Source organism: Aspergillus terreus, genomic scaffold, assembly GCF_000149615.1.
Source record: "Aspergillus terreus NIH2624 scaffold_6 genomic scaffold, whole genome shotgun sequence".
NCBI lineage: Eukaryota > Fungi > Ascomycota > Eurotiomycetes > Eurotiales > Aspergillaceae > Aspergillus > Aspergillus terreus.
Window position 1 is genome coordinate 1,790,090 of NT_165929.1, and position 27,845 is coordinate 1,817,934.

At 55.2% G+C, this 27,845-nt stretch overlaps 10 protein-coding genes across 10 annotated transcripts; 4 read left to right on the forward strand and 6 right to left on the reverse strand.

Moving 5' to 3' along the window:
* Window positions 1-1,642: 1,642 nt before the first annotated feature.
* ATEG_04884 (uncharacterized protein) lies at window positions 1,643-2,520 on the forward strand (the record flags this gene model as incomplete). The annotated part of the gene is made up of 2 exons (XM_001214062.1): window positions 1,643-2,316; window positions 2,517-2,520. The coding sequence occupies 2 exons, from the start codon at window positions 1,643-1,645 to the stop codon at window positions 2,518-2,520; spliced, it is 678 nt and encodes a 225-aa protein (XP_001214062.1).
* A 706-nt stretch (window positions 2,521-3,226) lies between these two features.
* On the reverse strand, window positions 3,227-4,539 carry ATEG_04885 (ubiquinol--cytochrome-c reductase catalytic subunit CYT1; the record flags this gene model as incomplete). Its single annotated transcript, XM_001214063.1, has 5 exons — window positions 3,227-3,492; window positions 3,542-3,939; window positions 4,022-4,084; window positions 4,205-4,353; window positions 4,465-4,539. The coding sequence occupies 5 exons, from the start codon at window positions 4,537-4,539 to the stop codon at window positions 3,227-3,229; spliced, it is 951 nt and encodes a 316-aa protein (XP_001214063.1).
* A 643-nt stretch (window positions 4,540-5,182) lies between these two features.
* Window positions 5,183-6,745, reverse strand: ATEG_04886 (putative pachytene checkpoint component Pch2; the record flags this gene model as incomplete). The annotated part of the gene is made up of 5 exons (XM_001214064.1): window positions 5,183-5,500; window positions 5,565-5,921; window positions 5,965-6,061; window positions 6,221-6,609; window positions 6,662-6,745. The coding sequence occupies 5 exons, from the start codon at window positions 6,743-6,745 to the stop codon at window positions 5,183-5,185; spliced, it is 1,245 nt and encodes a 414-aa protein (XP_001214064.1).
* A 987-nt stretch (window positions 6,746-7,732) lies between these two features.
* ATEG_04887 (exocyst complex component Sec10 family protein) lies at window positions 7,733-10,495 on the forward strand (the record flags this gene model as incomplete). Its single annotated transcript, XM_001214065.1, has 3 exons — window positions 7,733-7,847; window positions 7,903-10,177; window positions 10,225-10,495. 3 exons carry the CDS (start codon window positions 7,733-7,735, stop codon window positions 10,493-10,495), a joined length of 2,661 nt encoding a protein of 886 aa, XP_001214065.1.
* Window positions 10,496-12,082: 1,587 nt separating this feature from the next.
* Window positions 12,083-14,541, reverse strand: EifCb (translation initiation factor eIF3 core subunit b; the record flags this gene model as incomplete). Its single annotated transcript, XM_001214066.1, has 4 exons — window positions 12,083-12,511; window positions 12,575-14,108; window positions 14,191-14,383; window positions 14,469-14,541. The coding sequence occupies 4 exons, from the start codon at window positions 14,539-14,541 to the stop codon at window positions 12,083-12,085; spliced, it is 2,229 nt and encodes a 742-aa protein (XP_001214066.1).
* Window positions 14,542-15,356: 815 nt separating this feature from the next.
* ATEG_04889 (uncharacterized protein) lies at window positions 15,357-19,838 on the forward strand (the record flags this gene model as incomplete). Its single annotated transcript, XM_001214067.1, has 8 exons — window positions 15,357-15,363; window positions 15,456-15,592; window positions 15,709-16,185; window positions 16,239-16,292; window positions 16,347-16,513; window positions 17,134-17,824; window positions 17,884-18,122; window positions 18,185-19,838. 8 exons carry the CDS (start codon window positions 15,357-15,359, stop codon window positions 19,836-19,838), a joined length of 3,426 nt encoding a protein of 1,141 aa, XP_001214067.1.
* A 169-nt stretch (window positions 19,839-20,007) lies between these two features.
* Window positions 20,008-22,272, reverse strand: ATEG_04890 (MutS family protein MSH4; the record flags this gene model as incomplete). The annotated part of the gene is made up of 5 exons (XM_001214068.1): window positions 20,008-21,398; window positions 21,442-21,529; window positions 21,584-21,703; window positions 21,944-21,984; window positions 22,038-22,272. The coding sequence occupies 5 exons, from the start codon at window positions 22,270-22,272 to the stop codon at window positions 20,008-20,010; spliced, it is 1,875 nt and encodes a 624-aa protein (XP_001214068.1).
* An 821-nt stretch (window positions 22,273-23,093) lies between these two features.
* On the forward strand, window positions 23,094-24,763 carry ATEG_04891 (uncharacterized protein; the record flags this gene model as incomplete). Its single annotated transcript, XM_001214069.1, has 3 exons — window positions 23,094-23,318; window positions 23,349-24,466; window positions 24,520-24,763. The coding sequence occupies 3 exons, from the start codon at window positions 23,094-23,096 to the stop codon at window positions 24,761-24,763; spliced, it is 1,587 nt and encodes a 528-aa protein (XP_001214069.1).
* A 271-nt stretch (window positions 24,764-25,034) lies between these two features.
* On the reverse strand, window positions 25,035-25,631 carry ATEG_04892 (putative IgE binding protein; the record flags this gene model as incomplete). Its single annotated transcript, XM_001214070.1, has 2 exons — window positions 25,035-25,337; window positions 25,392-25,631. 2 exons carry the CDS (start codon window positions 25,629-25,631, stop codon window positions 25,035-25,037), a joined length of 543 nt encoding a protein of 180 aa, XP_001214070.1.
* An 886-nt stretch (window positions 25,632-26,517) lies between these two features.
* On the reverse strand, window positions 26,518-27,755 carry ATEG_04893 (velvet factor family protein; the record flags this gene model as incomplete). Its single annotated transcript, XM_001214071.1, has 4 exons — window positions 26,518-26,791; window positions 26,847-27,329; window positions 27,389-27,468; window positions 27,522-27,755. The coding sequence occupies 4 exons, from the start codon at window positions 27,753-27,755 to the stop codon at window positions 26,518-26,520; spliced, it is 1,071 nt and encodes a 356-aa protein (XP_001214071.1).
* Window positions 27,756-27,845: the final 90 nt, after the last annotated feature.

Consider the following 27,845-nt stretch of genomic DNA (forward strand, 5'->3'; position numbering starts at 1 on the left):
GTATTGACTTGCACATTGGCCGTTACAGCGAGAAATAGCTTTCCAGCCTACCATATATGAATGTGACCCAGTATCCTGCGATTTTCTTAACTCACCAATCTTCTAGACGGTACCTCTTGATCCCCGTTGTTGAATAGATGATAGAGGCAGCGCCCTAATTCTTGATCGACCAACACCTTGTCTGATTTCGCGAAGTAACTTCCTGGAGATTTCGATCCTGAATTTGCAACTCGAGAGGCTCGCTGCTGGAGTCAGATCCTTCAGACGACACACGGGATGTGCCGGATCTTACCACCAAGAGGTCAAGGCCGATGTTCTGAGCATGTTGAGAATGCAATCGAAGTAAAAGAGCCGCCAGTGTACGAAGTGAGAGAGGTTTCAATACGCTGGTAACACTTTCGAGGTCCTTTGTGATGATCGAAACGACACAGTCAATCTCCTCGGCGTCTAGTGATGTGTCGCTGGAGAGGAGGGTCTGGATGAGGATATTTGGAAACCTATCGGTGTCAGAGGGGGGATATGGATATGGATGTTAACGTACTCGAAAGCTTCTATGCTTCGATCCGGTATAGATGCTCTTTGTAGTTCAGAATCCAACTGAGCGACCCAGGTTGGCGCTACCTGCCTGGAAGTCGGAATCGACTGTGGGGGAGGCATAGTGAGCGAGAGACGGAGGCAAGGGGATTCAGGCGCCAATTGATGTCAGTGGCAGAGCATCACAAGATCATTGAGGGAGCGAACGTAAGGCACATGGCTGATGATGGTAGCATAGAAGGTTGGGGAAGGTAGAAGTACAAAGAACAACCTACGGAGTAGTGGCCGGGCCACCAACTGCCGGTTAAGGAAGGACCAATATCCCCGACATACACGACCCAAACGTCTACCTGAGGCCTTCATGCCATTGTTCGTCTTCCTGTCATTCTAGCATTGGTATAGCTTTTTCTTTTTATGGGACTATGGATCAGAAGTTTCAGAAGCTCTGTGAGCTTTTAGCAACTATCAACTTCCCATATTTCTGATACACATCATTGGGTGTGAGCACCTTTAAATATCTGTTGCATAGTTGACTGAACTGGTGTCATATATACTTCAGTCCAAGTTGATACGTCTTTCATGCCCATCTCTTGGTTTATCTACATCTATATGTTTCACCATTTCTAGCGCGTGGTACACCATATACATAGCCCCTTGAAAGAGGGAAGATCTCATATTCCAATATCCAAACACAACCATAAGTCTTACGCGCCGTGAGTCACTGCACCGTGGGGCGAACTGCTTGATCTGGTGTCATGACCGGTCAGAATTATCATACATCAAGGACAGTGGACATGATGCTGCTGACAAATAGAGGCAATCGGCGGCTCCAAGCTCCGATCCGAGTCGGAAGGATCAATGACCCGCGCTCCGGGCCAGTCCTGTCAGGGACGGACCGGGGATACCGGTGCCTCGTAGGCGGCCAGGGTGGTACGTAGACCTGGAAAACCAACATGGTCAACACCGACTGGATGTCAGATTCCTTGCTTACTATTCCCCCAGACTAAATAAAACAGCCAATACTCCCGCTGCGACGCAAGCAATTGCGTGGATTGCGTGCTTTCACTCTAACTCTCCATTCGTCATAATCCAGAGCGCAGTGACCACCATGCCCTATCCCGAAAGCCAGAACCAAGAAGAAGAAGGCCTGGTAGGCTCTTCGCAGCGGGGTCCCATCAAGGAGATCCTCGAGCAACTATGGGAGCTGAACCCTCTAGCCCGCAAGAAGAACCCGGCTTCTAAAGCCACCCTTCGGTCCATTCCGAAGACCACCCCGCAAAGACAACGGGAATCCGCGTTGGCGCAGTCCCTCGAAAGCGACACCCACCTCCTCGAACACCTCCCACAGACCCTGCTCTCGCAGCATGATGCCCGTCGCGACGCCCCTGAGAAGACCGTCCTCTACCTCGCCTACGGATCGAACCTGGCCGCCGAGACGTTCCTGGGCATGCGCGGTATCAAACCGCTGTCGCAGATCAACGTGGTCGTTCCGTCGCTGCGGTTGACCTTCGATCTACCCGGCGTGCCGTACGTGGAACCATGTTTCGCTGCGACGCAGTTCCGCAACCAACCCCGCGACGACGCGGACGAGGACCTCGACGAGAAGGCGCTCGCATCGGAGAACGCACCGCTGCTGTCGTCGCAGAACACGCAGGCTGACAGGCCTCTCATAGGCGTCGTCTACGAAGTCACGCTGGAAGACTATGCCACCATCATCGCCACCGAGGGCGGCGGCCGCGGGTACAAGGATATCGTGGTCGACTGCTACCCGTTTCCTGACGGGTACGACCCGGCCGACCCCGTGCCCGACTGTCCAGACACTCAGGCGTTCAAGGCACACACGCTCCTGTCTCCGACGAGTGACAGGGCGGCACTGGCCCGCTTGAAAGTAGAGCGTAGACGGACCCCTCCCGTCATCAGGCCCCGGCCGGGCTATGCGCAGCCTTCGTCACGCTATCTGAACTTGATCACGACCGGGGCAGCTGAACATGGCCTTCCCGTCTCGTATCGCACATATCTCGCGCAGATCCACACATATCGTATAACTACTATCCGCCAACGCGTCGGCAAGGCAACGTTTCTCGCCCTATGGGGGCCCCTTCTGCTGTTGATGCTGGCGCTCTCCAGAATGCTGGCGGGGCCGGATGGTCGGAGTCCTGCGTGGTTGATGGAGTTCTCGGACTTGGTCATGTACGGGGTGTGGAAGAGCTATGACAAAGTATTCGCCAAGGTCTTCGGCGATGGCGAAAGAACCATCGGCGATAGCGAGGATTGATTATGAGGCCACCAACTGTATATATGTTCAAGTGGTATATAAACATCAGATACACTCAGTTAAGTACATTTTTCTGGCTCCAAGCTTTGTACGTCTGCCTAATGCATCAACTCCTGTCGCTCGCAACAATTACCTGCCGTGTAGGAATACCCACATGACAAAACAAGTGTCCCGAGGAAACTATTATAGACAAAGGAAATGATGACATTGGATCTTTAAACAAGATTTTGGAAAAGAAAAAAATATCTAGGGTACAGATACAGTAGTCCTGAACGACATGTAACAAAACAAGCATAGACCATTGACAAGAGCGAGGACGGTGCCGATACCAACCAGAGGTCGGGGTTACATTATTCAAGGCTCGCTAGCCGCCTTCCTATCCTCACATTTGGCATCGGAGATCGCCCGCGGCGACGTTCAGCGGCGGGAGACAGGGGGGTTGTACACAATCTTCCGCGTCTTGATCGGAGACCACTTGTAACGCTTGACCCAGACGCTCAGGGCAAACAGACCAGAGAGGAGGGCGACGGCCTTGACACCCATCTTCTTGCGGTCATCCATCTCAGGCTCAGCGGCCCAGTTCAGGAACTCCACAACGTCCTTGGCCATCTGAGAAGTGGTGGCGGGAGTGCCGTCCTCGTACTCAACAACACCATCGAACAGGACACGGCCCATAGCAATGGCTAGAACATGGTTAGACGAGAACAATCTGACCCAAAGAGGTTTACTTACCGGTACCAGGGAAGTAGGGGTTGAAGTTCATGCCCTCCTGGACAGTGGCACCCGCGGGAGGCTCATCGGGGTAACCAGTAAGCAGACTGAAGATGTAGTCGCAGCCACCGTGACGGCCCTTGACGATCAAGCTAAGATCCGGGGGCAGAGCACCACCGTTGGCGGCACGGGCAGCCTCCTCGTTCTTGTAGGGGGCGGGGATGTAGTCGGACAGCTTTCCGGGGCGCTTCTCGATCTCACCCTGGTCGTTGGGCTCGGTGTCGTATTCGTTCTCTTCGGCGAAAGCCTTCATCTCATCGACGGTGTGCATGACACCGACGAACGAGCGCCAAGGGACACGAGTCAGGGAGTGGCAGCTAGCGCAAACTTCACGGTAGACCTGGAAACCACGACGAAGGCTAGATGCGGGATGAGTATTTGGCATTGCAGGTGGAGCGAATCATCGAGGAAACAGTCGATCGGGGGGGAAGGAGCACTCACGCGGCGTGGTCGAAGGTCTTGTTCCACTTGGCGTGCTCCCAAGGGTACTTGGTAGGGTGCAGACTAAAATTCGATGCGTCAGCTCCGTTATGTCTCCGATCCCATATAACCGTTCGGTCGGCGAAACGGAACAAGCCAGCTGAAGTGTCGGGTTCCGACGGGTATCACGACAGAATTACTTACCCCTCCTCAGCAGGGGTCGAGGCAAAAGCTTCCTGGCCATAAAGGTAGAAGGCGGAGCCAGCAGCAATGGCGGTTGCGACGGAAGCCGTGACGGTGAGGTTGAAGGGGGAGTTGGCGGACTCAGCACCGGCGGTCGAGGAAGACGCACGCTGGGCAGTTTATCAGTATATAGCCCGTGGAAAAGCTTTCTGGACCGGGTGCAAGACGATTGACCTCGTTGAACGGGTCCAATGGGCGTGAAATGTCGGGGAGAGGCGTACCGTGGAGGTTCTGTTCAAGGACTGACGTGCGACGCCCCGGAAGGGCACGCCGCGCAGGACAGTACGTGCCAGCATACTGACAATCTGAAGGACCCTCCGATCACTGAAGAATCAAGAAGGCGCAATAGCCGAGGAGGAGAGGGGGGAGGGGGGGAGGGGGAGATGGACGGAGGCAGCGCACAGGAGAATGTGCTTTTGGAGGTGTGAAGTCGAGGTTCCAAGTCGAACGGGCAAGGCAAGTTTCTCTTGGGTTTGGAATTGCCTAAACCCTCCCGCTGATTGGCTGCCGCTCCGGCTCTAACTCCGTTCGGTGAAAACCGCGATTTTTCGGAACAACAAAATTCATCCCATCCACCATCTTGTGCATACTACAGAGACTTGACTGGGAAAAATTCTCAGGAAATATCGATAATAAACATGAATTGACAACTTATGTCCCTTCTCCAGTCGCCGTGGTGGTCTCAACCCCCGACCAGAGCCTCTGCCGTGTATTCCGTCCACTCCCTTCTCGCCCATTTCGCTTCCGTTATTTGCCGTCTGTGTGGGATTCCGCCTTGGCCTGTCTTTCCGATGCAATCGCCGCCCTCAGTGCGTGAATCGCATCTCGCACAGGAGGAGCACCGCAACTATTCGAATGCAGGACTAGACTGAGCGCTGGTAGACGGCGGATTGTACGGCCACTCAGTCCCTACACCCGTTAGGAACCCTTCTACCCAGTCTACCGGGTACAAATACGTACCACACTGTCCAAAGCAACATCCGCAAGCTGTCTAGGAACTGCGTGGGGAAAGGTTTGATAGTTGAGATGCATCTCTTCGAAGGTCGGGAGCTCGAGGGATTCTGCGCATTGTTCCACATACTGTAGCGCTGTCTGAGGATCCGTCGGATCAACCTGGACCACATCAAATGTAACACCTCTAATGATTCCGTGTCGACTCAATTCCTCCAGACATTCTTTATAGATCCCGTAAATCGCTCGGTTGGATAGGTGTGGTATGTACTGCTTGATATCGACGCGATCGAGAAAAGCTTGGTCCTACACATCAAAGTCCGTTAATCCCGGCTTGACGGGTTATATATTCGGAGGACGAGTCACTCACTAATGCCGTGACGATATTGCTGGTGCAGAGAGTGACAACATTGGAATGACATCGTAGTCGGTCCAGCCCAGTGAGGAGTGCATTAACAGCACGGACAGCGTCGAATGGTTCATTCCCACTCAGGGCTCGGTCTCGCGGCGCAGCCAATGTTTCGACTTCATCCACGAAAACACAGACAAAGGTGTCGTCCTCTTCCTCCAATAGGGCCTCAGTATTCTCGAAAGCTTTGGCGACCAATTTGCTACTTTCCCCGAAGAATTTACTTGCGAGGGCGGGGGCGTTGATCTCGATCAATTTGCTCTTGGGATAGTGCTTCCCCAGCCGGATTGCAAGCTTCTGCGAGAGACCACGGCTAGACTATCAGTCAGGGACGCTTTAGTAGCTAGTGATAATAACGCACCATAGACTGGTCTTTCCTGTCCCCGGAGGGCCCCATAGAAGAATTAGTCTGTTCCAGTTGATGGTCCATCTGTTTAGGCTGCGCGAAGAGAACGAGACTATGATGGCGGTTAACGAGCCCATCACCATATGCTGTAAAACGAGGGGATTAACCCATCCTGCTAATCGCATGGAGCAATTGTGTCTGAATCGGTTCATCGAATCGGAGGCTATGGGTCTTGTTAGCCAATCCATGACAGAAAACACATCAGACATACGACTCCCAAAGCCCATCCAGTTCCTTGTTCGGTAACATAAGCACTCTTCCTTTTGTCGAGTCCTCTTCTGCATCTGTTGACTCTTCCAGTTGCTGGGTGGGTTGAGAACCTTCTTGTTCAGATGCTGTGCGAAGCTGATATGCCTGAACATCTAGTTCCACCTGCGGAAGTCGGTAAGCCCCGGACTCTATGTTTCCTCCAACACACTCTGTAACAATGATGGACTCTATCGCTTGTGCGTGTGGCTCTTTCAGCCCTTCTGCGAAACAGTCAATGGTTATATCATAGGAATCAACAGGTCCATGCAGCCTACCGAAAAAATTGATCTCCTGGCCTAGAGACAGAACCACAAATCTGTCGACAATCCACTTGGTGATTTCATCTCTGATCTGAGTACTATCAGTGGTAGCCGAAATGTGAAAGGAACTCAATGCAAAATACCAGATCGGTTCGGACAATGATTCCATCTCGGCTGCTCTTGATACGAGCTTCGACATGAAGGACGGGAAGTTGCGCGACCTCCATGGCTGACAGAAACACCTGGTATGGGTGTAATTTGTATTTTGCACAGAATCTGAGGAATTTGGGGTGGAGGGGGCTGGTTGAGGGACCGGGTGGTCGACCTTGTGGGAGAGTTTGATGCTTTCTACATGGAGAGCAGACAGACAGGCAACTCATGGACATGGAATCCCGTGACATATTTTCTCTCTATGCCTACGGGTTGCGTACTAACCGTAACTCATTTATTGTTCCAGTTGCACCTCACTCTAATACCTCCCCATCTTTCGTTTTGTAGAGATACATCCATTCTTATGACAATAGATATCTCAACCATTCTAGGGTCGCTTGGCAGCGGCATCCGACATAATGCTGCGAAACGGAGTGATAGAGATGATTTGCTTATAGTAGGATGGCACCCTAAAACCCCCAGCTATACAACGGCAATGTGAGTGGGAAGTCGGCGAGGGTTATCGAGGCGATGCAGACGTAGATACTAGCAGACCTCAGCCTGCGTCTCAGCTTTGTCTCGAGAGTCAGAAGGCATTCACATCAATGACTAGAGGAAGAAGTGCAAGATACTACCTAGTATGTGGTATAGAGCAGAGAGGATGTTCCAACATCAGGTTGTATTGTATGTGGTCGATGTGATTCGCGGAACCGGAAAAGGGAAGTCCGGGCGCCGATCCCGATGCAACAACCCATGGATTTTCTGGGGTGATGCTGCCCTCACTCTATTATTATTAACCCCAATGGCTTCTGCAACGGTCCGTTCCCACGGCCTGTGACGACCTCACTCACGATGATGCTTTTTGTTGTATAGTTACGCTTCTGATGATCAACATTTCTGTTTCTTTTCTTCCTCATCGTCGTTTCTTCGCTCGTTCTCAACGGTTTACCTGGCCCCACGGAGTTTGGGAAAGCTGCGAGTCGGCCCCCCAAGCTTTCCGAAGCGTCTCGCCCACCCGACAGGAAGGATCTCCTTTCTCCCGATGAAGGATCAGAAAATACAAGATGTCGAAAGTGAGGAATGGGCCCGGGACTGCGGCGAAAGCCCCCCGCCGAGATGTATTGGCTTCGCTCAAGATGACTTCCATGGAGGAAATCTCCAGGGCTTCCCTACCAGCAGGTATGCTCTCCCAAGGCGAAGATATGTTATGGAATATAAATCTAATACGAACTAGAGATTATGTCTTCGATTCTCGACTATCTTTCTCCCGTCGACCTCATTCGAGCGGCACGAGCGTCGAAGCTCCTCCGCGAGATGGCCTACGATGATAGCCGATGGGTACAAAAGCTGAAGCGCATGGGCTGCTGGGACGAATTGGCGGCTCGGAAAAGAGTCGAGGAAACGTTTGGGACCATTGCGGATGTGAAGAGTGTGGAGCATACCGAGACGGAGGAGGCCACCCCTCAAGTATCGGCAGCGGTCAACAAGCCAACGATTAGCTTGAATACTTTGTCCGACGGGTTCGACAAAATCGAGCTGTCACCTTCAGCCGCAGCTATCGCACAAAGCGAGATGGACAGTGATCCCGTCTTGGGGGCACTCGCTCAAGTCAAGTCTATTCGAGGGGAAGCGCGTCAAGAGTATGGAAAGGTCCATGCTGCCCTCGCACCTTTCTACAATGACATCGCCGTCACTGGACCTTCGCCGGATAACCTGCTGTTCCAGAAATACACCGATCCGCAACAACAGGCCCAGATTTTCTCGCAGTTACAGGCCTTTTCTAAGGTCGACTCTACAGCCCAATGGCGTGAAAACGTCGCCCAACTACAAACAGCTATCTCGATGTTTGAAACGGCGGCCATAAAGGAATTCAGACATGGATATGAAACAGAAGATATCGATGATCGGATGCGGAAATATGCGCATGTCCTTTATACCTTGAATGGCGGGACATCGGCCGTCGAGCTGTTTCTCCACCATAATCATCTGGTTACGCGCAAGTCAGATTTCGGCAGTGTGGCTGACTGCATTGACCCGATCGCTCAGCGAGTGAAACTCGAACAAACCCAGGCCTTCTTTACCCGATTGAGCGTTGCGTACAATGAGGAGGTCTCTATCATCAACCGGGCATTCCCACCAGCGCTGAAGTTCGCATCGTCATTCACAGAAAAAGTAGGGCAAGACGTGTTGTATCCCTTTCTGACAGCGATCTTCGACGAGCTACACCGCATGAATATCGAGGCATATTTGACTGCAGTATCTGGCACATTCGCGCAGTGTCTGAACTTTTCTGATGCTCTGTTACCGATTCAGAGTGCTGCTAACGACTATGACGAGTTTCTCGATAACGTTATCGCTAAAGTATTCGAGCCGCATATGGACTTGTATCTCGCAGAGGAATTGGACCATTTCCGAAAAGACTCTGAGGCGGCAGTGGAAGACTGGGACAGACAACTATCGGAACAGGCTGCTTCTACCGAATCATTCCTTATGTCGAACGTCAATCGACAGGCCGACAAGCGAGATTTCTTGACCTCGTTCAAGAAAGTGATTATGGCGCCTGTCAACATTCTTCCCAGCTTTTCCACGTCGAAGACGACCGAACAAAAATCCGACGACGAGTCTGCTGGCAGCGATTCGTCGGCATTGAAGAGTTCCAAGCGATTCTCGACTATGTCGGCCCCGAGCACTCCTCCGGCGATAGAGCCACCCACCGATGAGTTGGCAGCGAAGGCCGCCATCATGAAATCCAAGATGGAGGGTATCCGATCTCTATTCAGCATCGAAGTCGCTTTGAACATGGTCCACTCGGCTAAGTCCAGTCTGGAGCGCGCTGCGCAATTCGTCAGAATCGGAGGCCAAACTGGAGAGGCAGTCAAGCAGCAATGCGAAGCGATCTTTGTCGCCTTAGTGCGGATACTGGGACATCGTCACCTTATCGTCGGATTCAACAAGGCAGTAGATCATCTGTCAAACTACCGACCTCGGGAGCAAGGCGAACGTGATCACTCCGGGGTCGAACCATTGGTAACGTTTTTGGAATTGGTGAACGTTGGCGATCTGATTCTCCAGATGATCGACGTGTTCTATGAGCAGGAACTTATTGGTTCCAAACTGACGGATCGGAATGACTTTGTGGATCCCGCCGTGAAAGCGAAGAAAAAGTTCGAACAGAACTTAGATGAGCGCGTGGCTGCCGGGTTGAACAAGGGAATTGACGTTCTCATGGAGGAAGTCGACTACATCCTGGCTACGAGGCAGCTGGCGACGGATTTCAATCCCAGTGTCTCATCCGACCCTTACCGGAGGACTATGGAGGTTGGGGTCACTGAAGCAGCAACGGCGGTAGTCGACGTGGTGTCGTCGCATACACAGATGCTTGTGGGCAGTACAGATAAGAGTACCCTCGATGTCTTCAACCAAGAGGTCGGGCTCCGCTTGTTCACTGCACTGTGCAAACATCTCAAACGCCAACGGATCAGCGTAGAGGGATCCTTGCGGCTGATCAGGTAAGTCTTTGCTGGCTTGTCGACACCAACTATACTGACGAATCTAGTGATATGAACCACTACTTCCAGTTCATCCAGAAATTCAGAAACAACGAACTCCTCGTCTACTTCAAGGCGTTCCGTGAGCTTTCCCAGATCTATCTCATTGACCCGTCCGATGCGAAGGAACTGGCCACCCTTATTGCCGACTCCGATCGGTTCCAGGGGATCTGGCGGGTGGAGGAGGTGTATGAATTTGCCGAGCGCCGGGCAGATTGGTACCAGGTGAAACGCGACGTCGAGCGAGCGATGTACGGAATTGGCTGCACAGTTATGTGATGCGACTAGTTGTATATATAGTACCTAGCATATAGAGATCAATACCCTGGATATACATGCGAGGATATTAAAAGTCATGATCTAATGCCTCGTCTAGGCTAACTATGCTAATTGTGGTAAGGTTAAGGTTCCGGTTATATATCTCCAGCTGATCGACCACGGATCTCTCGGAGATGCACTAAGCTTTGTCTATCGAGGATGCCATCATTGTTCCAGACATTGTTAGTCTATAGACTAGTGCTAGACCATATACGTCATAGTCATCACTTCTGTAGATCTACCTAACAGATACTACAACAATCAGTATGCGTTTACTGCAGGCCCATACAGTCCCAGACGGGGGTCTTTAGTGTACAGACGCAGAAGAGCTAGGATCCAGCCAGTACTGCAGCGCAGACATGCCAACAACAAAATAGCCAGCCCAGTATACACAATGCGCAGTGCACACTCAACCCTCCTCCTGATCACCACGACCACCGCTCAAACAATCCCAGAGCCCACACCCACCGCGACCATCACCCCAACAGCACCGCATCCCCCGTCCTACACCGTCCCCGAAATCTTCCAAGACACCGTCCTGCACGTCAGCAACAGCTACCGCCGCAACCACAACGCAACCCATCTCATCTGGAACGAAACTCTCTCCGACTACGCCCAGCACTGGGCCGACAACTGCCAATGGAACCATTCAGTATGCACATTCTCTTACAACACTCTTCATCACGCTCTCTACTCATCAGCTACAGCACGGCCCGTACGGCGAGAACCTCGCTTTCGGGTACCCCAACGCCTCAGCGGCAGTCCAAGCCTGGGGCGATGAAGGGGCCCTGTACAACTACCAGCGCCCGACGGGGTTCAGCGAGGCGACGGGGCATTTCACGCAGCTGGTGTGGCGGGCCACCGTGGAGGTGGGATGCGCCGCTGTCGACTGCGGGTACGACACGAGTCGTAATGCGACGGATGCGTCGGGGCAGTATAAGCGCGCGCAGGGGTGGTATGTTGTGTGTGAGTACTCGCCGCCGGGCAATGTGATGGGAGGTATTAAGGCGATTGGCGGCGGGGACCTGGGGTTGTTTCGGGTCAATGTTCAGTCGGCGAGTACGTATTCTGGACCGTATCCGACCACGACTGCGTCGGGACCGACTCCGACGTCTGGCGGTGTTGGGAGACGGAGCCGGCGGGGTTGTCCTGGGTTGTTGGCTGCATGTCTGTGGTTGTGGTTGTTATGTTGGGCATGGTGATACATCCAGATGGCAGAACTTGCTAAGTGAAGAAAACTGATATTGACATCTTACGGTCTGACCTCAACTTGGGCCAGTTCATCATTGTCTGTCATCTCTCATGCTACTATCGTCACGCACATAACCAACCCCAAGCGGGATATATGCAGTACAGATCTATTCACTTTTCAACGTTCCAGACACCCCAGGGCTGAAACCAAGCCAAACGGATCACAAGGGAAAAAGGGCTCACAGAAGGGAGAAGCACCATTGGCTTCGAGAGGTAAGGGTGAGGATATCGACAGACAAGATGAGGAAAAGAAAAAGGAAATGAAAAGCGGCATTAAATACGGCAAAGAAAACCAAATCAACCGATGACTTCCTCGTTCTCTTCGATGATTTCTTCCACAATCTCCTCGACGACAGTCTCGCCCTGGTCTTCGGACACTTGTGGCGCGTCCTTGGCCATCTTGGCGTCGTCCACGTTCTCGGGCAGACCGTAGGCGTCCTTGTCCTCGGCGAGGAGCTCCTTCTCCCGCCGGATCCAGGCAAGCCACTCGCTGAGCACACGCTTGCGCTTCTCGACAACGGCGGTGTTGGCAATGTCGACGGCGTACTTGTCCTCCTCGTCGAACTCCTTGGAGTACTCGCGGAGGTTCTTGCGGACTTGCTTCTGCTCCTCCTTGCTGAGAAGGGTGGGCGGGCGAGGACGCCAGATGAACTGCTTAAATTTGTCGGTAGGGTTCTCGGAGAGGGTCTGACCGGCAAAGGTGTGGAGGTTCCAGCCATTTTCCATCTAGAAACGATCCAAGTTAGCAAGATATCAAGGCGTAAGCCATAGGGTTGTAGATTGACATACCGAATGTGTCCACACGCTAGCACTGCTGACCACGTAACGACCAGTAGGGTCCCAGTCGACGTCCGTCACACCGTAGTGCTCGACCGTCTTCATCAGCTGAAGGTTGGCGGCCAGATCCTTCTCACCCTCGGGCTTCTCGCCCTCAAAGTCCATATCCCAGAAGTCCAGATCGAAGCTCGACTGGGAGTGCACAGTGGCCACAACGACGAAACGGCCCTTGGGCGACCAGTAGATCGCGTTGCTCGTCTTCTTCTCAATGGTACGCACCAGCTTGAAGTTACCGGCCGAACCACCCTTCTTCTCGGGGGCGAAGAAGGAGACAGCCGTCTTGGGGGGAACGGCGGCACCGGTGGGGGTCTCGCCCGTGGTGATGAGGACGAAGCGACCACCGTTAGGCTCCCAGGCGAAGTTGATGACCGTGTCTTTCAAGCTGTCGACGACCTCAACGGGGACACCCTTCTCGCGAACACGGAAAATCTCGAGGTTGGTAGCCATGGACTTCTTCGATTTGGAGTGACGGTCCACCTTGACACAGACGTAGGTACCCTGGGACTGCCAGTGCAGCTTCACATCCGACACGTTGAACAGGTTACGGGTACGGACAATCTCCTTCGAAGGCACACTCATCATACCCACGCGAGCGGGGTTGCTGCCAATTTCGGGGGTCCAGAAGCACAGCAGCTGCTCGTACTGCTTGACACCATCACGGTTCACGGTCGCGGGGGACCATTCGAAGTCCATCACGCCATCAATCTTGACGGACGTCTTTCCTAGCAGGTTCATCCGGGGAGCCTCGTAGATCGAAATTGACTGGCCCTGGAGCATTCTGGCGACGTACTTCTCATCCGCAGACCACTTGAACGCGGGCCACTGGACCTTCTTCTTGGGTTGAGCTTCGGCCTCGGCGGGACCAGCGGCCAGGTCGTGGGACACGAAAGACCGGAGGGGTTTGCCGGTAACAATATCCCAAATGATGATGTTCTTTCCATCCTCCTCGTAAGACAGGGGTCCGGAGCCACCTTCTTCCACCTGGATGGGGCGGGCGGACCAAGTGGTCACGTAGTTCTCAGCGGGCGAGAATTCAACCAGCGAGACGAACGGATGGGGGAACTGCTTGAGCTTGGAGAAGGCGGGACCACCCCAGAGCTGAATACCCTGAGGGTGAACGGAGGCCAGGTAGGTACCCTTGGGGGACCACTGGACGAAAAGTTGCGTCCAGTGGGCGCGATCCACGACGTTCTCGGGCGGGTTGTTCTTGTTGTTCCAGAACACACCGACTTTGTCACCACGGTAGAGAGCGAACTGGTCGCGGGCGTTGGGGTCGGCCAGCCACGAGCGGAGATGCTCCTTCTCCTTGAAGGGTTCGATCGTAGGAGGCTTATACTCCTCATCAATGCGTCCTTCCCGACCATAGCGATCAATATCCATCAATTTGTTCACGGCGAGGGTGTGCTTCTTGTCGAGGGGTGTGCCGTGCAGCTGTTTCACGGCGGCGACGGCCTGTTCGGGGGTCTCGTACTCAACGAAGGCGAAACTAAAACCAACCAAAAAGGGGCAAATGTCAGGTTGAAACGTCCCAGACGACTAATCATCACGATTCCTAGCATATCACATACCCTTCGGACATGTTCTTCTCGTTCAGCGGCATAAAGACGGCATCTTCGGAGGTTTTGCCAGCCGCGCTGAGTTTCCTCAACAGGAATTTAATGAGCTTTTGTCTGCTCTCCTCGGGGACAATCGGGAGTCCATCAATGACAACGAAGGTATCCAGGCCTTCATCGAGTTTCACTTCATATTGCGCCTTGAGATCTGGGAGAGTCGCGCGAGGATTGAAGTCAGCGGGTGAGGGGCAGAAAAAAGCGACACCACGGCCACGAGATTTCGAGATACTCACCGGAGAAGTCGATCTCCTCCTCTTCTTCCTCGTGAAGATCCTGCTCAGAGAGAGTATCGAAACTGGGCGCCATGGTTGCGGGGGGAGACACAGCAGCAGCGGGCGACGGGTTTACTGGAGAAAGGATTGCGGATCGAGATTCGAGTCTGATTTTCTCTCTTCCCCGTTTGGGCTTGTTTTTAGGGCAAGACGAGCAAATCCAAACCACAAGCGCTTGTGTGCGATCTGAGTCAGCCATCACGTGGTTACTTCCTTACATAAGCTCCAATTTTACGCCCGTCACTCTAATACCGTCGCGGTGCTGTTACCCCGGCTATACACTCCGGTAACACGGTAACACATGTCGACAGCCAATACATGCATTCAATACACACTTATTCGTCCCATCCTACTACTACTTTAACTACTACAACATACCTCGACCTCTTCCTTCAGTCCGTCCTTCAACACAGCTCCTCTTCCTCGTTCTCTCCCTCCTCCCACCTTTCAATCGGCCCATATTCTGTCTATCTCTCTGTACTCTTCCAATATCCCCAGCTAAAAGCTGGTCGTGGTGGACCGGTCGGCTTAACTACCTTAGCAACGGCTCTGCTGCTTATCTCATCCTCCAACGCCTGTCGCGCGCCGGTCCTCTCCCTCTCTTGGATGCCCCGCCGGTCCTAAGCGCCAGCCAGAGTACTACGAGCCAACGACGACGCCCAGATCTAGACAGTTCCGTCCCCGTCACTCCCATCGGCTACACCTCGCCCGCGTCGCAGCCCCATCCGGTCCCCGTCTCCTCAGAAGCGGCCTCTACTTCTTTGACTCGCAATTGACCAGATTGCGACTGCCTCCTCTTCCCAGATTCTCGAGAAATTCCCTTGAACCAGAGGTGTCGCCGGAGACAGCATGTCGCGTAAGTCCCAGTTGGGCTCTGATATTCCCCGAGCCACCCCATAACCGCCGACCTCGCTCTGAACTGACATCATGATCTTCTTCACCCCCCAGTCTCGCCAGAAACTCGCGATGAATATGTTCCGATCATTGATTCGATTTTGGCCGAAAGTGATCTAAACACCATCTCGGAGAAGCGCATCCGGAAAGGGTTGCAGGGCGTGGTCGGCTATGACCTTACTCCGCAGAAGGTGTGTTTGCCCACTTCCCGTCGCAACAACATCCCCTCATTATCCCGCCAAAACGGGTTCCTGTCGGATTTTAAAGAATTGTTTTACACCATGCTGACCATCTCTACCTGTCGCAGGCTGCGATCAAGCAGCTGATCATGGAACGGTTCGACATCTTCGCGGCGAAAGGTGGTATAGATGTTCCTTCCGAACCTGCGGCTGTCACCCCAGCCACCACCAACGGCCACAAGAAAGATCCTGATTCTATGACCCCCGCCGACCCGTCCTCCCCCGCGCAGTCTTCCGTCTCGCAGAAACGCCAAGCCGATAGCGAAGACCATTCGGATCTTTCGAGCAAGACGCCTCCAGCGAAGAAGCCGAAACCTGACCACGATGTCGATGCGGATGCCCTCTACGCGGCCAAGCTCCAGGCGGAGGAGAATATGCGTGCTCGCCCGACGCGCGGAGCCAGTACTCGCAAGGCGCAGCCGGCGGTGAAGAAGAAGAAGACGACAAAGGCCAAAACATCCAAGAAGGTCAAGGCCGAGGATGACTCGGACCTGGATTCGGGCTCAGAAGAGAACAAAAAAGTCAACCGTTCTGGGGGTTTCCATGTATGGGCCAATTCTTCCTGCGGAACCCTTGCATGTTGCTGATCTTCTGATAGAAACCTCTCAATCTTTCCCCCGCGCTTTCAGCGCTTCTGGGTGGGGAAGAGACGGTATGTGCCATATCATCTACGCCACCTCTGAAAGGCGCGCTAACCTTCTCGTAGATGTCCCGTCCACAGACGGTGAAGAAGCTTTGGCAGTACATTCACGAACACGACCTTCAAGATCCCAGCGACCGACGTCAGATTCGCTGCGATGATGCCATGCGTGCCGTTTTCAAACAGGACCGTATACATATGTTTACGATGACCAAGATTCTGAGCCAGAACTTGTATAGCCCTGACGAATAGTCACTCTGGACCAGAGAGAACTCTCTACGATATCTTTGCCTACCGGTTAGGGCACCTTGCAGGATGTGTTCACCCTGCGAAGCTTTACGATTTATTGACTCTTGCTTACTACACCGCATCGGTAACTGGGCGCTTGCTTTGCTTTCTACTCTGCTGTTTCATCTTCGAGATCCCATGTGTCACTCACTGCTGCTGCCATTGATGAGAATTTTGTCTACCGTTTCCTTATGTCCATTCCCATGCTATTGTTCCTCATATCTCTCTAGCGGGAGTCGGTGTTGCCTTGCCGAAGGGCGCCATGGATGTTATCATTAGAACCCATTAGCTATTGGGAGGGTTCTGCAGGGCCCGTCCTGTCATTGCATGATACTCATACGACGTTTTCTTCACTGTTTCCTAGCGTTCCACTCTCCGTTGCTTTCTCCCACGTACGGTCCTGAATTTAGTTCCCAGTTGGTTGAAGGTTAGTGGACTATGGCTGTAGAAGAGCCTGGATTATTTCTTATGTCGTTCCAATTATTACATCCTGGAGAACTCTTAACTTAGGGAAAGTTGTTCTATATTGCTCTCTTTGGGGTGTCTGGATAAGCTGATCACTAAGCGGGCCCAACTTTTGCCCGCCGCTTTTACGGGAAGGGAAATTCCTCCCCACTGCAAATCATCTCCCTACGGCCAACTATCCACCTCTCTGCAAGACACCGCTTCGAAGACAGAGCGCCGAGCTCTTCGCATTCCTCGGCTTTTTCGTCCGGGCTTCTGTCCCCTTTCCCACGTCGCTTCTGTCGCTGCAATCTCGACCTTCCCGAACGTCGCCCGCAATGTCTGACACGCAGCCGTCTCAGGCCCCCGGATCGCAAACCTCGAGCCGCGGGGGTGGTCGTCGTCGAGGACGTGGAGGAGGCGCCTATCAGATTGGCCAAGCGCAAGCAACACAGCAAACGGGCGGTGGTGGATCTGGAAGAGGCTCGAGGTCCCGGGGTCATGCACCCCGCAGGGGCGGGGGTCGCGACAAGCAGAATCGGAGTGCCAACAAGCCGGAGGAGACCACGGAGGAGAAGTCGGGTCCTGCGACGGGGGAGCAGGCAGTCGCGGGGGAGACGGGCGGCGATGAAGGCAAGGGAAAGAAGGCCATCGTGACGGCGACGGATGATGCAGATGACGGGGAAATTTGCTTCATCTGCGCATCCAATGTCGAGCACACATCCGTTTCACCCTGCAACCATCGCACTTGTCATATTTGCGCCCTGAGACTCCGCGCGTTGTACAAGAACAAAGCTTGTGCTCATTGCCGGGTAAGGGATTCCTTTTATGATGCTGACCTCGAAGGTCCTCAAATGCTAACGGACGCCAGACCGAGGCCAACTATGTCATCTTCACGGATAATCATGCGAAGCGGTTTGAAGAGTTCACTGAGAACGATTTCTCTCGCAAGGATGATAACCTGGGCATCAAATACGAGAATGACGACATCTTTGAGGACACGGTCCTGTTGCTGCGCTACAACTGTCCCGAGAGGAATTGCGATGTGGCTTGCCTAGGATGGCCCGACTTGCATCGTCACGTCAAGAGCAAGCATGGCCGAGTTATGTGGTATGTAGCTGCGCATCTGCAGTCAGACAGCTGGAAGAACGGCCACTGACCCCGATATCTAGTGACCTGTGCACTCGCAACAAGAAAGTTTTCACCCACGAACATGAGCTTTTCACACAGGCAGAGCTGCGCAGACACGAGAAGTACGGAGATGACGTCCCCGGTGCTGTCGACCAGAGCGGCTTCAAGGGTCATCCTGAGTGTGGTTTCTGTCGCCAACGGTTTTACGGCGACGACGAACTCTACGCGCACTGCCGTGACCGTCACGAAAGATGCCACATCTGTGACCGACGATCGGGCAATCATCGCCAACAACAATACTACATCGACTACAACGCTCTGGAGGATCACTTTCAAAAGGACCACTTCCTGTGTCTCGACAAGGAATGCCTGGAGAAGAAGTTTGTTGTTTTCGAGTCCCAGATGGACCTGAAGGCCCACCAACTGGAATGCCACCCCAACGGTCTTTCCAAAGACGCCAGGCGTGATGCGCGCATGGTAGACATCTCCACCTTCGACTACCGAGCCCCATACCAGCCACAGCAGCGACAACGTCGCGGTGCCGGTCGAGGCCGGGACCCCAACTCGGAGCCGCTGCCCATGTCGAGCGCCCAACCATTAAGACGAGATGAGATCGCCTACCAGCGCCAGATGGCCATCCAGAGTGCGCAGTCCGTGTCAACCCGGAGTTTCGGCGGCCAGCTCTCCCGCAACGACACGCAAACTGTTCGCGCCCCGGCGCGCACACCTGTCCAAACACCCCCAGCAGCATCGTCACCCGTCGCCGAACTGGCGTCGCTCAATCTCACCTCCAGTTCTGGGCCTGAAACTCCGCAAGACCAGGCGCGCCGTCTGCGCCATGCAGCCGTGATTGAGCGAGCATCCAACCTCCTCGCTAACGACCAAAGCAAACTCAAGGAATTCCGCACGCGTGTCTCTAACTACCGGGCGTCCACCATCTCCGCCACCGAACTCATCGATGCCTTCTTCTCCCTCTTCGACACCACCACCACCGAGCTCGGTAAGCTCATCAAGGAGCTCGCCGATATCTACGAAGACGAACCTAAGCGCACCGCCCTCCTCAAGGCATGGAACGACTGGCGTGCCATCAACGAGGATTACCCCGCGCTGCCCGGCCCCGGCGGCGTCCTCCCGGGCATGTCTCCCAGCACGGTCAACGGCAGCGGCGTGGGCGGCAAGCGCGTGCTGCGGTTGAAATCGTCCACGGCGCAGTCATCCCGTTCGGCCGTGGGCCGCAGTGGTGCTCTCCCGTCGTCCGTCTCCTCAGCCGCCAGTAACCCCTTCCCTCCTCTCTCCGCCGCCACCGCGCGTTCCACCGCACGAACCGCCCCTCTCGGTTCCGCGACGACCCCATGGGGCGCGGCCGCCGGCGCCTCGCCGTCCCTCTCCATGGCCAGCTCATCGCGCTCTGGGCCATCCCGAACCTCCTCCACACCCTCGCGCTCCGCGAACCCCAGCAGTGCCGAGGCGTTCCCAGCACTCCCAGCCGCACCGAAACCCAACGTCCTCATGGCCGGACTCACCCGCGGCACGGTGCGGTGGGATCGGGCACCCCAAGCCAATGCATGGGCCTCGTCCGGCGGCTCCGGGGCGAGTTCCGCTGGCGAGGGCGAGACTGAGTTCGGGGAGCCATCTGGTGGGGGTAAGAAGGGCAAGGCGAAGAAGGGGAAGCAGACGCTGTTCCATTTCGGTTGATGAGATGATTCTGATTATCGCAGGCTTGTACAGCGTTGTTTTGGCTTTGCTTTGAGCGTTCTCATAGATGCGGTGATAGGTACATACAGAATTGCCATAAAAGTTGCCCCGATATGAGCCTGTCCTATGTAATTATAGCGTTGCTGCGCGTCCGTCAATATACTTGGGTTTAATCAATGGAAGTTCCGCTGTTCGAAACGTCGTCCGACGAGATCTCAATGACAGGACGTTCCTCTGTCACCACGCTCTCTGACTCCTCGTCCAGACGCTCCTGCTCCCCGTCCGACACCGTCTCCGTCCGCTGCAAGACCATCGACTGCGCGTCACTGTCGCTAAACGCCGCCACATCCTGATCAATGGCCGCCATCTTGAGCGCAAACTCATCCTGCAGCCGGCGCAGCCAGCCGCGCAACGCGTCGCCGGACATGTTCGCATCGCGCGCCTGGACAAGCTGCTCCCTCAGCGCGAGGATCAAATTGCGCTTGCGGGCGACAGCCGCCGCGCGCGAACGGCTCTGGCGGCGGCGGACGAGCTCGTTCATCTGCGCCGAGACGGCCTGCGCGGTGTCCAGCACGGCGGCGGGCAGGTCGACGAGCTTCGCGAGGGCAAGGCCGTAGAAGCGGGTGGTGTCCGGGCCCTCGGCGACGCGGTAGAGCATGGTCATCTTGGAAGCGTCCGGGGCGAGGTCGGCGGCGAGGTGCAGGGCGACGACGCCGGCGCGCTCGGAGAGGATGGCCACCAGGTCGTGGAAGTGGGTGACGAACCAGACGCGGGCGCGGCTCTCGATGAGGGCCTCGGCGAGGGCGAGGGCGATGGCGAGGCCGTCGGTGGTGGAGGTGCCGCGGGCGAGCTCGTCGACGATGACGAGGGCGCGGGGGTCGAGGGCGCGCAGGATGCGTGCCATGTCGCGCATTTCGGCGGCAAAGGTGGAGACGTTTGCGGCGAGGTCGTCGGCGGTGGAGACGCGGGCGAAGAGCTGGGATGCGATGCGGAGGGAGGCGTAGGCGGCGGGCACGAAGGAGCCGGCCTGCGCCATGACGGTGGTGAGGGCGATGGTGCGGATGTAGGTGGACTTGCCGCTCATGTTGCAGCCGGTGATGATCTGGAAGCGCGAGGTGTCGGTGGCGTAGGCGTCGTTGGGGACGAATTTCTTTGTGTGGATCTTCTCGCGGATGGGGTGGCGGGCGGATCTGAGCGCGAGGGTGTCGGTCAGCTCGGGGCGGATGTAGTCGTGGGCTGAGGCGAGGTGGGCAAAGGCCGCGAGCATGTCGAGCAGGGCGATGGCCTCGCTGACTTTGAAGAGGTGCGAGATGGAGAGGCAGACGGAGGCGATGAGGTCTTGGATGGTTTGGTCGCTCATGTTGAGGACTTCGTTGTGGGCGTCGACGATCTTCTGGTTGAGCTTGACCAGGTCGAGGGTCTGGCATTCGATGCGGTTCTTCTTGCGGTAGACGTTGATGAAGACGTTTGGGAGGGTGGTGGCTATCTCGGCGGCGGAGATGCTGATGTAGTATTGGCGTGCGGTGTCGTACTTGAGGTCTAATGTGATATCGTGGGTTTCTGCGTGTGTGAGTGGAGGTCTGACAGAGGTGGTGTTTCTGACCTTGGAGTTTGGACACGAGCTCTGTTGCGTCCATGTTGGCCTCTTTGTATGTCTGTCTGGCGACGTCGAGGAGACTGTTCACGCCGGCCTAGCATGCACGATTAGCATGTGCTGTTCAGTTGTGCTGGTGATGAGAGATTACCCGGACACAGTAGATCCTCTGGTTCCTGAGGTCAAGCGGCTTGGTCTGATAAGCCACATGTTCATTGAGAGTGGTCTCAATCATGTCTTCGACGGCACGATGGCTCGCTGGAGCGCAGATCTAGACTGTCGTCAGCTAGACCTCGAAAGCGCAGACGGCCGACGACTTCTCTGATGGTCAATAAGAGACTACTCTGGGCCGTCCCCAACGACCTGTATATATTCTTGATCGAAGACACAAGCGTTTTGAGCATGATCACATTGTTGACGCATTGCTCGACGTATTGGAAGTTCCGTTTCGTCGGAACGAGGATAAGCTTGATTGTCAGCATCACACCCGTTGTAGGACAAAAGGACATACCGACGAGAGCGCTTTATCTGCATCGACAAAGCCTTTCAACGCTTCAAGCGCCGAAAATTAGCAGACACAATCAGACGCCTGTGCACTGGCTCACCTTGTCGGACGGACAAAAACATCTCCTCCTTCGTTGACAGGTCTTCGACGGCATCATACCGCGCCAGCAACTTGGACTCCTCGGTGGAGGGCTGGAGGATGTTGGCCCGGAGCAGTCTGCTTCCCATCGGGGTGAGTGTCGCGTTCATGAGGCCGAACAAGCTCTCCTTCGACTTGGGGTTCTGGAGATTCTGTATCAATTCGAGGGAGACTATGGTGGACAAGTCGATGGACATGGAGCCTTGGGAGGGTTTGAATCGGATGCGGAGCGAGTGTGGCGCAAAGGTCCAGTCTAGTTCCAGTTCGACGTACTTGAGGACCTATTATAATTGGTTAGGCATTCATTTCGAACCCAGGAGCGACTTAGTACAGCAGCAAAGCAACACGCCGCAAAGTAGTTCCCTCCCAGCGTGACCTTGATCGACTCGATATCTTCGGGAAAAGCGAGGCGGTCCACGTATTCATGGCCGGACTTTTCGGACCAAAACCGACGATCCGCAAAGGTGAGTGTGGTGTCTTTGAAGTTCTCCTGTATGATGTAGAACAGTTTGGAGTCTTTGACTGTGCTCATGAACAGGATCTCCGTGGGCTCAAACACCGCGATCTTGGTCACAGTCTTGACGTAAGTTTGGCTGTCGCATATCTGGCATAGGACAGTCTCGGCGGTGCAGATGTTGATGAAGGCGAGTCCTACGGTGGACGCGATCCCTCTCGACTCACTCAACGCGCAGACGATGTCCTGCGAGGCGACGCTGGTTGCTGTTGTTGTAGGTCTGGTTCTGGCTGGAGGGAGGGAGGGAGGAGGATAAAACGCGGTAGATCCCAGGGATAGGGCCCTAGACACGCTCCTTGCCATTTTCTACCAATGAAAGGCATTCACCATGGAAATGATGGAGTAAGGCAAAGTAGAACGCAGTGCAGGGTGGAAAGCAGGTGTATAGTTCTGCTGATAAAGCGCGGTCCCGATCGGGTTTAGCGCACCGATAAGGCGTTGATTTTTTTCTCCAAAAAGTCACCAGTTCGGATCAAACAACCAACAACATACCAACTCTCCACAATGGCCACATTGCTTCCCCCACCGACGAAGCGTCAGAAGCGCGAGCAGGATGAGAAGGCGCGCCTGCAGCAGGAGATCGACCAGATCCCGTCCGACCTGGGAAGCGTGCGAGTGCAATTCTTCGACCAAGCGACGGGGTCAGCGACGGGGCCCGCTGTGTCCGTCCCGGTGGCCGATGCGACAGTGAAGAACCTCGAGACGCTATTGAACACATTACAGGGCAATGTAGGTGCCACGTTTGATCACGGTTTATAGCTACATAAATACATGCAGGAGCTAATGCTTTTGCGACAGGAGGATGACGAACGAGTCCCCTACCGGTTTACCTACCAGTCCGACGATAAGGACAACCAGACGCTTGATATCCTCGCCAATCTGTACCACTCGCTGCTGCAGCCCGGCATCAAGACGACCGAAGATACCATCCCGCTGTACTTTACCCCGCAGGCGGTGTTCCGGGTGAAGGCGGTGTCGCGGTGTTCGGCGTCGATCGCGGGACACGGGGAGGCGATCCTAGCGACATCATTCTCACCGGCGTCGTCGTCGACGATGGTAACGGGGAGTGGCGACTCGACGGCGCGGGTGTGGGACTGCGACACGGGTACGCCGCTGCACACGCTGAAGGGCCACACGAGCTGGGTGCTGGCGGTGGCGTACTCGCCGAACGGGGCGATAATCGCGACGGGCAGCATGGACAACAGCGTGCGGCTGTGGGATGCAAAGAAGGGTGCGGCGCTGGGCGGGCCGCTGAAGGGCCACGCGAAGTGGATCACCAGTCTGGCATGGGAGCCGTACCACACGCAGCAGGCGGGACGGCCGCGGCTGGCCTCGGCGTCCAAGGATGCCACAGTGCGCATCTGGGACGTGGTGTCGAAGCGCATCGACACGGTTTTGACGGGACATAAGGGGTCGGTGACGTGCGTGCGCTGGGGCGGCACGGGCAAGATCTACACGGCGTCGCACGACCGCACCATTAAGGTGTGGAACGCGACCAACGGCACGCTTGTGCAGACGCTCAACGCGCACGCCCACCGTGTCAACCACCTCGCGCTCTCGACCGACTTTGTCCTCCGCACGGGCTACCACGACCACACCGGCAAGGTCCCCGAGGCTGATGCCGACAAGGTCGCCCAGGCGAAGCGGCGCTTCGAGCAGGCGGCCACCATCAACAACAAGATCGTCGAGAAGCTGGTCTCCGCCAGCGACGACTTCACGATGTACCTGTGGGAGCCGGAGAGCTCGAACAAGCCCGTCGCGCGTCTGCTGGGCCACCAGAAGGAGGTGAACCACGTGACCTTCTCGCCGGATATGGCGTATATTGCGTCCGCAGGTTTCGACAACCATGTCAAGCTGTGGAACGCGCGGGATGGAAAGTAAGTATCCTTGCGCTGGTTATATTGTTCTTAGACTAACGTCGGGATGACAGATTCATCACCACTTTCCGCGGTCATGTCGGGGCCGTTTACCAGTGCTGTTTCTCGGCTGACTCGCGTCTGCTGGTGTCGTCGTCTAAAGACACCACGTTGAAAGTGTGGAACGTCCGGACGGGGAAGCTCGCCATGGATCTCCCGGGGCACAAGGATGAGGTATATGCGGTGGACTGGAGCCCGGACGGGCAGAAGGTGGGCAGTGGCGGAAAGGATAAGGCGGTGCGGATCTGGAGAAATTAATGCAATATATATCAAGACCATAGAAGGGACAACAAAGCAACTGCGATACCCCCATCAACGAAGCATGGCTACGTCTATCTCAGCTACAAGGATGGTGGGAGACGTGCGGTGAGAAGTGCAACTCGTTCATTAGATATTAACCAAACTTTAGAACATCTTCTATAACAGAAACAGCGATGTCGTGTTTGCATCAGCACCTTGGGCGGATGTAAAATCAATCTGTGCATCTCACCCCAAGGCGCTCAGTGCCCAGTTCAGTCTCCGAGGAGGCTTAGACGTATTGGTCAACGGGAACAGGGTTGGCCGGAGGAACGGCGAGGGCGTTGAAGGGAATGCAGCCCTCGGCCAGCTCGAAAGGACCGCCAGGAGAGTTGATCGCATAGACCTGGAAGCCGTAAGGCGTGGGGCAGGCGGAAAAGCCTCCTCCAAGGAAGGTGTACGCAGGGCCGAATGGGGTGGGAACCACCTTGAGAGGACTGGTGAAGGCGTTGGGCGGGAATGGGCTGCCGGGCGGGGTGTAAGCCAAGGCGCCGTTGGGGAGGACGAAAATGGACTGGCCCGGAGCAAGGGTGTCCTGCAACGCCTATTAGCGAATGTCTGTTACAAGCAGTATAGATCTGGTGCATACCAGGTGGTCACCCGTTGCGAGGACCTTGGTCTCGAAGTCCGGGCATGGGATCGGGGGCAGTCCGCAGACAGCGGCGCCGGGCTCTCCGATCCAGAAGGTACCGGCATGAGCGTTGATCGGCTGGCCGTAGAAGGGAGTCCCCGGTTGCACCGCCTTGAGGGTGTACGAGGGTCCCGCCTCAGCGTTGCTCTGGGAAGCAAGCAAGGGAAGGAGAGCAGGAGCGAGTTGGCTGAACTTCATGGTGATGGCGGGTTTTCGAAGTAACTTGTTCGAGGACTTGAGGAAGGATGATGGTCTGGAAAGAGAGCTCGTGGAGCCGTGTGCTCGTCCGAATTTATAGCCATCTGGAGGTCTCTGGGATATGCGAAAACGTCCATGACAGGCCAAGGAGTGGGTGGTAGTATGACAGGTGCCTCAAGCAGGGCGGACGTTGCAATAGGTATTCGATCCGCATGACGTCAAAACGATTGGTGGATGCTTGGTTGGCTCGAGAGAATGGGAGGGCAAACAATCCGTATGACTGCACGCACAGAGACAGAAAGGCGAAGAAGGCAGGTTGACGTTCGGCAAGTTCCGAATTCAGCGGGCGAAAACCGTCCCGGGGCGGTGGTTGCGGGAAGGGCGTGTGGGGCGCCGCGCCGGAAGCATAAGCCGCCCTGCCTGACTAAGCTCAGGGTCCTCCCCTGGCATGCCGAGTACACCCGCTTCAGGCAACAAAGATGGCAAGGGTTACAACGAAAGCACATCGTGCAGGATTCATTTCTCCGGAGCTTACCACCCCAGCATACTCGATGTACTCGAAGGAAGAGTAATTTGCAGATGAAAGCAGAAAGAAAGATTACATAGAACAGAAATTACGTAAAGCACAGCAACAGTAACAACACCAGAAGCCATCCAACCCCACAGCACCAAGCCTGATACTGCTAGCAATACAACCGGCCGTGTAGCAACCCCCAACCACAAACACCGGAGACCATAACACCGTGTCTGAAACCGTTCATGCGTTGTGAGGTTGACAAAGGAGACAAAGCAAGGAAAAGGACATACCAAACCAAACAGAAACCCAGGGAGAATATGTGTAACAAGAAGAAAAGCCCAGCAAGCACGCCCTGCAACCGTCCCGTATCTAGTAATCATCGTCCCCATCGTCATCATCGTTGTTCCGTCCTCGAGTCCCCTTGACTCCATCCTTGCGAATGGGGATCTTGATCCCCTGGAGTGCAAAGCATTTGCTTAGCGTGGTGCTTTCGATCACGCCAGGGAATTTCTTGGCGGAGAACACTTGGAAGGGCTCGGAGAACACCGTTGCCAGCACCGGGGCATTGCCGTGATTAATCACCGACACTCCATTGGGAGACTCGCTCGACGGAGTGCCCACGTTGACGAAGCTCATCTTCAACCTACGACCAGAGTTAGCGGATACATTCCAAAACATGTGTCGTCGTCGCGGCTTACCGGAAGACCCCTTCCGTCCGGACACTGAGGTCTTGCAGGATGAACCAGACACCGATCTTGTTGTCCGGATCGGTGAGTCGGAACGCACTGGCGCTCAGGCTGCCAATGAGGTTCCGCGTGAACATCCCTCCGGGTCCCGCACTGACGGGCTGGGCGGGGGACATGTTGGCCGGGGGCATGTGCCCGCCGGCGCCGTAGTAGTTTTGATGGTAGTAGGAAGCTTGGGGATTGGAGTACGCATTCTGATACGGCATCGGAGGGTTTCCGCCGTAGTAGTTGCCCATCTGTGGAGGGTAGCCGTACGGCGGTTGAGAATACTGCGGATAAGACGGGGAGACGGCGTGCGGCGGGGGCGGGTAAGACGAAGACATCGCGGTTGATATCGACGGAGAGGTGGCGGAGTGCTTGACCAGGTTCACCTCGCTGGTGCCCTCCGCGTTCCACAGATCCACCATCAAAACGTAGAACGATGTGTCGATTTCGCTAGAGTACCATGTCAGCGGTGGCCCCGGGTCGGCAGACGCATTTGACGGGGACCATACTTGATATCAATCTCTTTCTCGGTCTGCGCATCCTTCACAATCAAGCGGATACAAGGCGGGGGAGTGATTGGCCTCCGGTCCTAATTCGAGGTCAGCTCGCGTCGCACCGCAAGACAAACCGGGGAAGACGCACTTTATCGCCAAAACCGCACATACGGGCGCGGACAGGCTGCTGGACAACTTGTAATGACCAGATCCGATCTTCATGGCATGTCGATAGGGGGGCCAGATGACTAGAGGAATGTACCCCCGTGGATCCCATGGGACCGGCCGACCCGGGCGTCGGATAAGAAGACGAAGGAGGCGGAATGCGATCCATGGAGAGAGGCGGAGGAGCTGGCGGACCTGGAGGGACTCTTTCGTCCATCGTGTACATCATAGATGCGAAAGCGGGAGTGAGCGCGGATACCGAGAGGAGTGAAGCAAGAAAATTTTGTCGTGCGCGAATTCAGGAGAA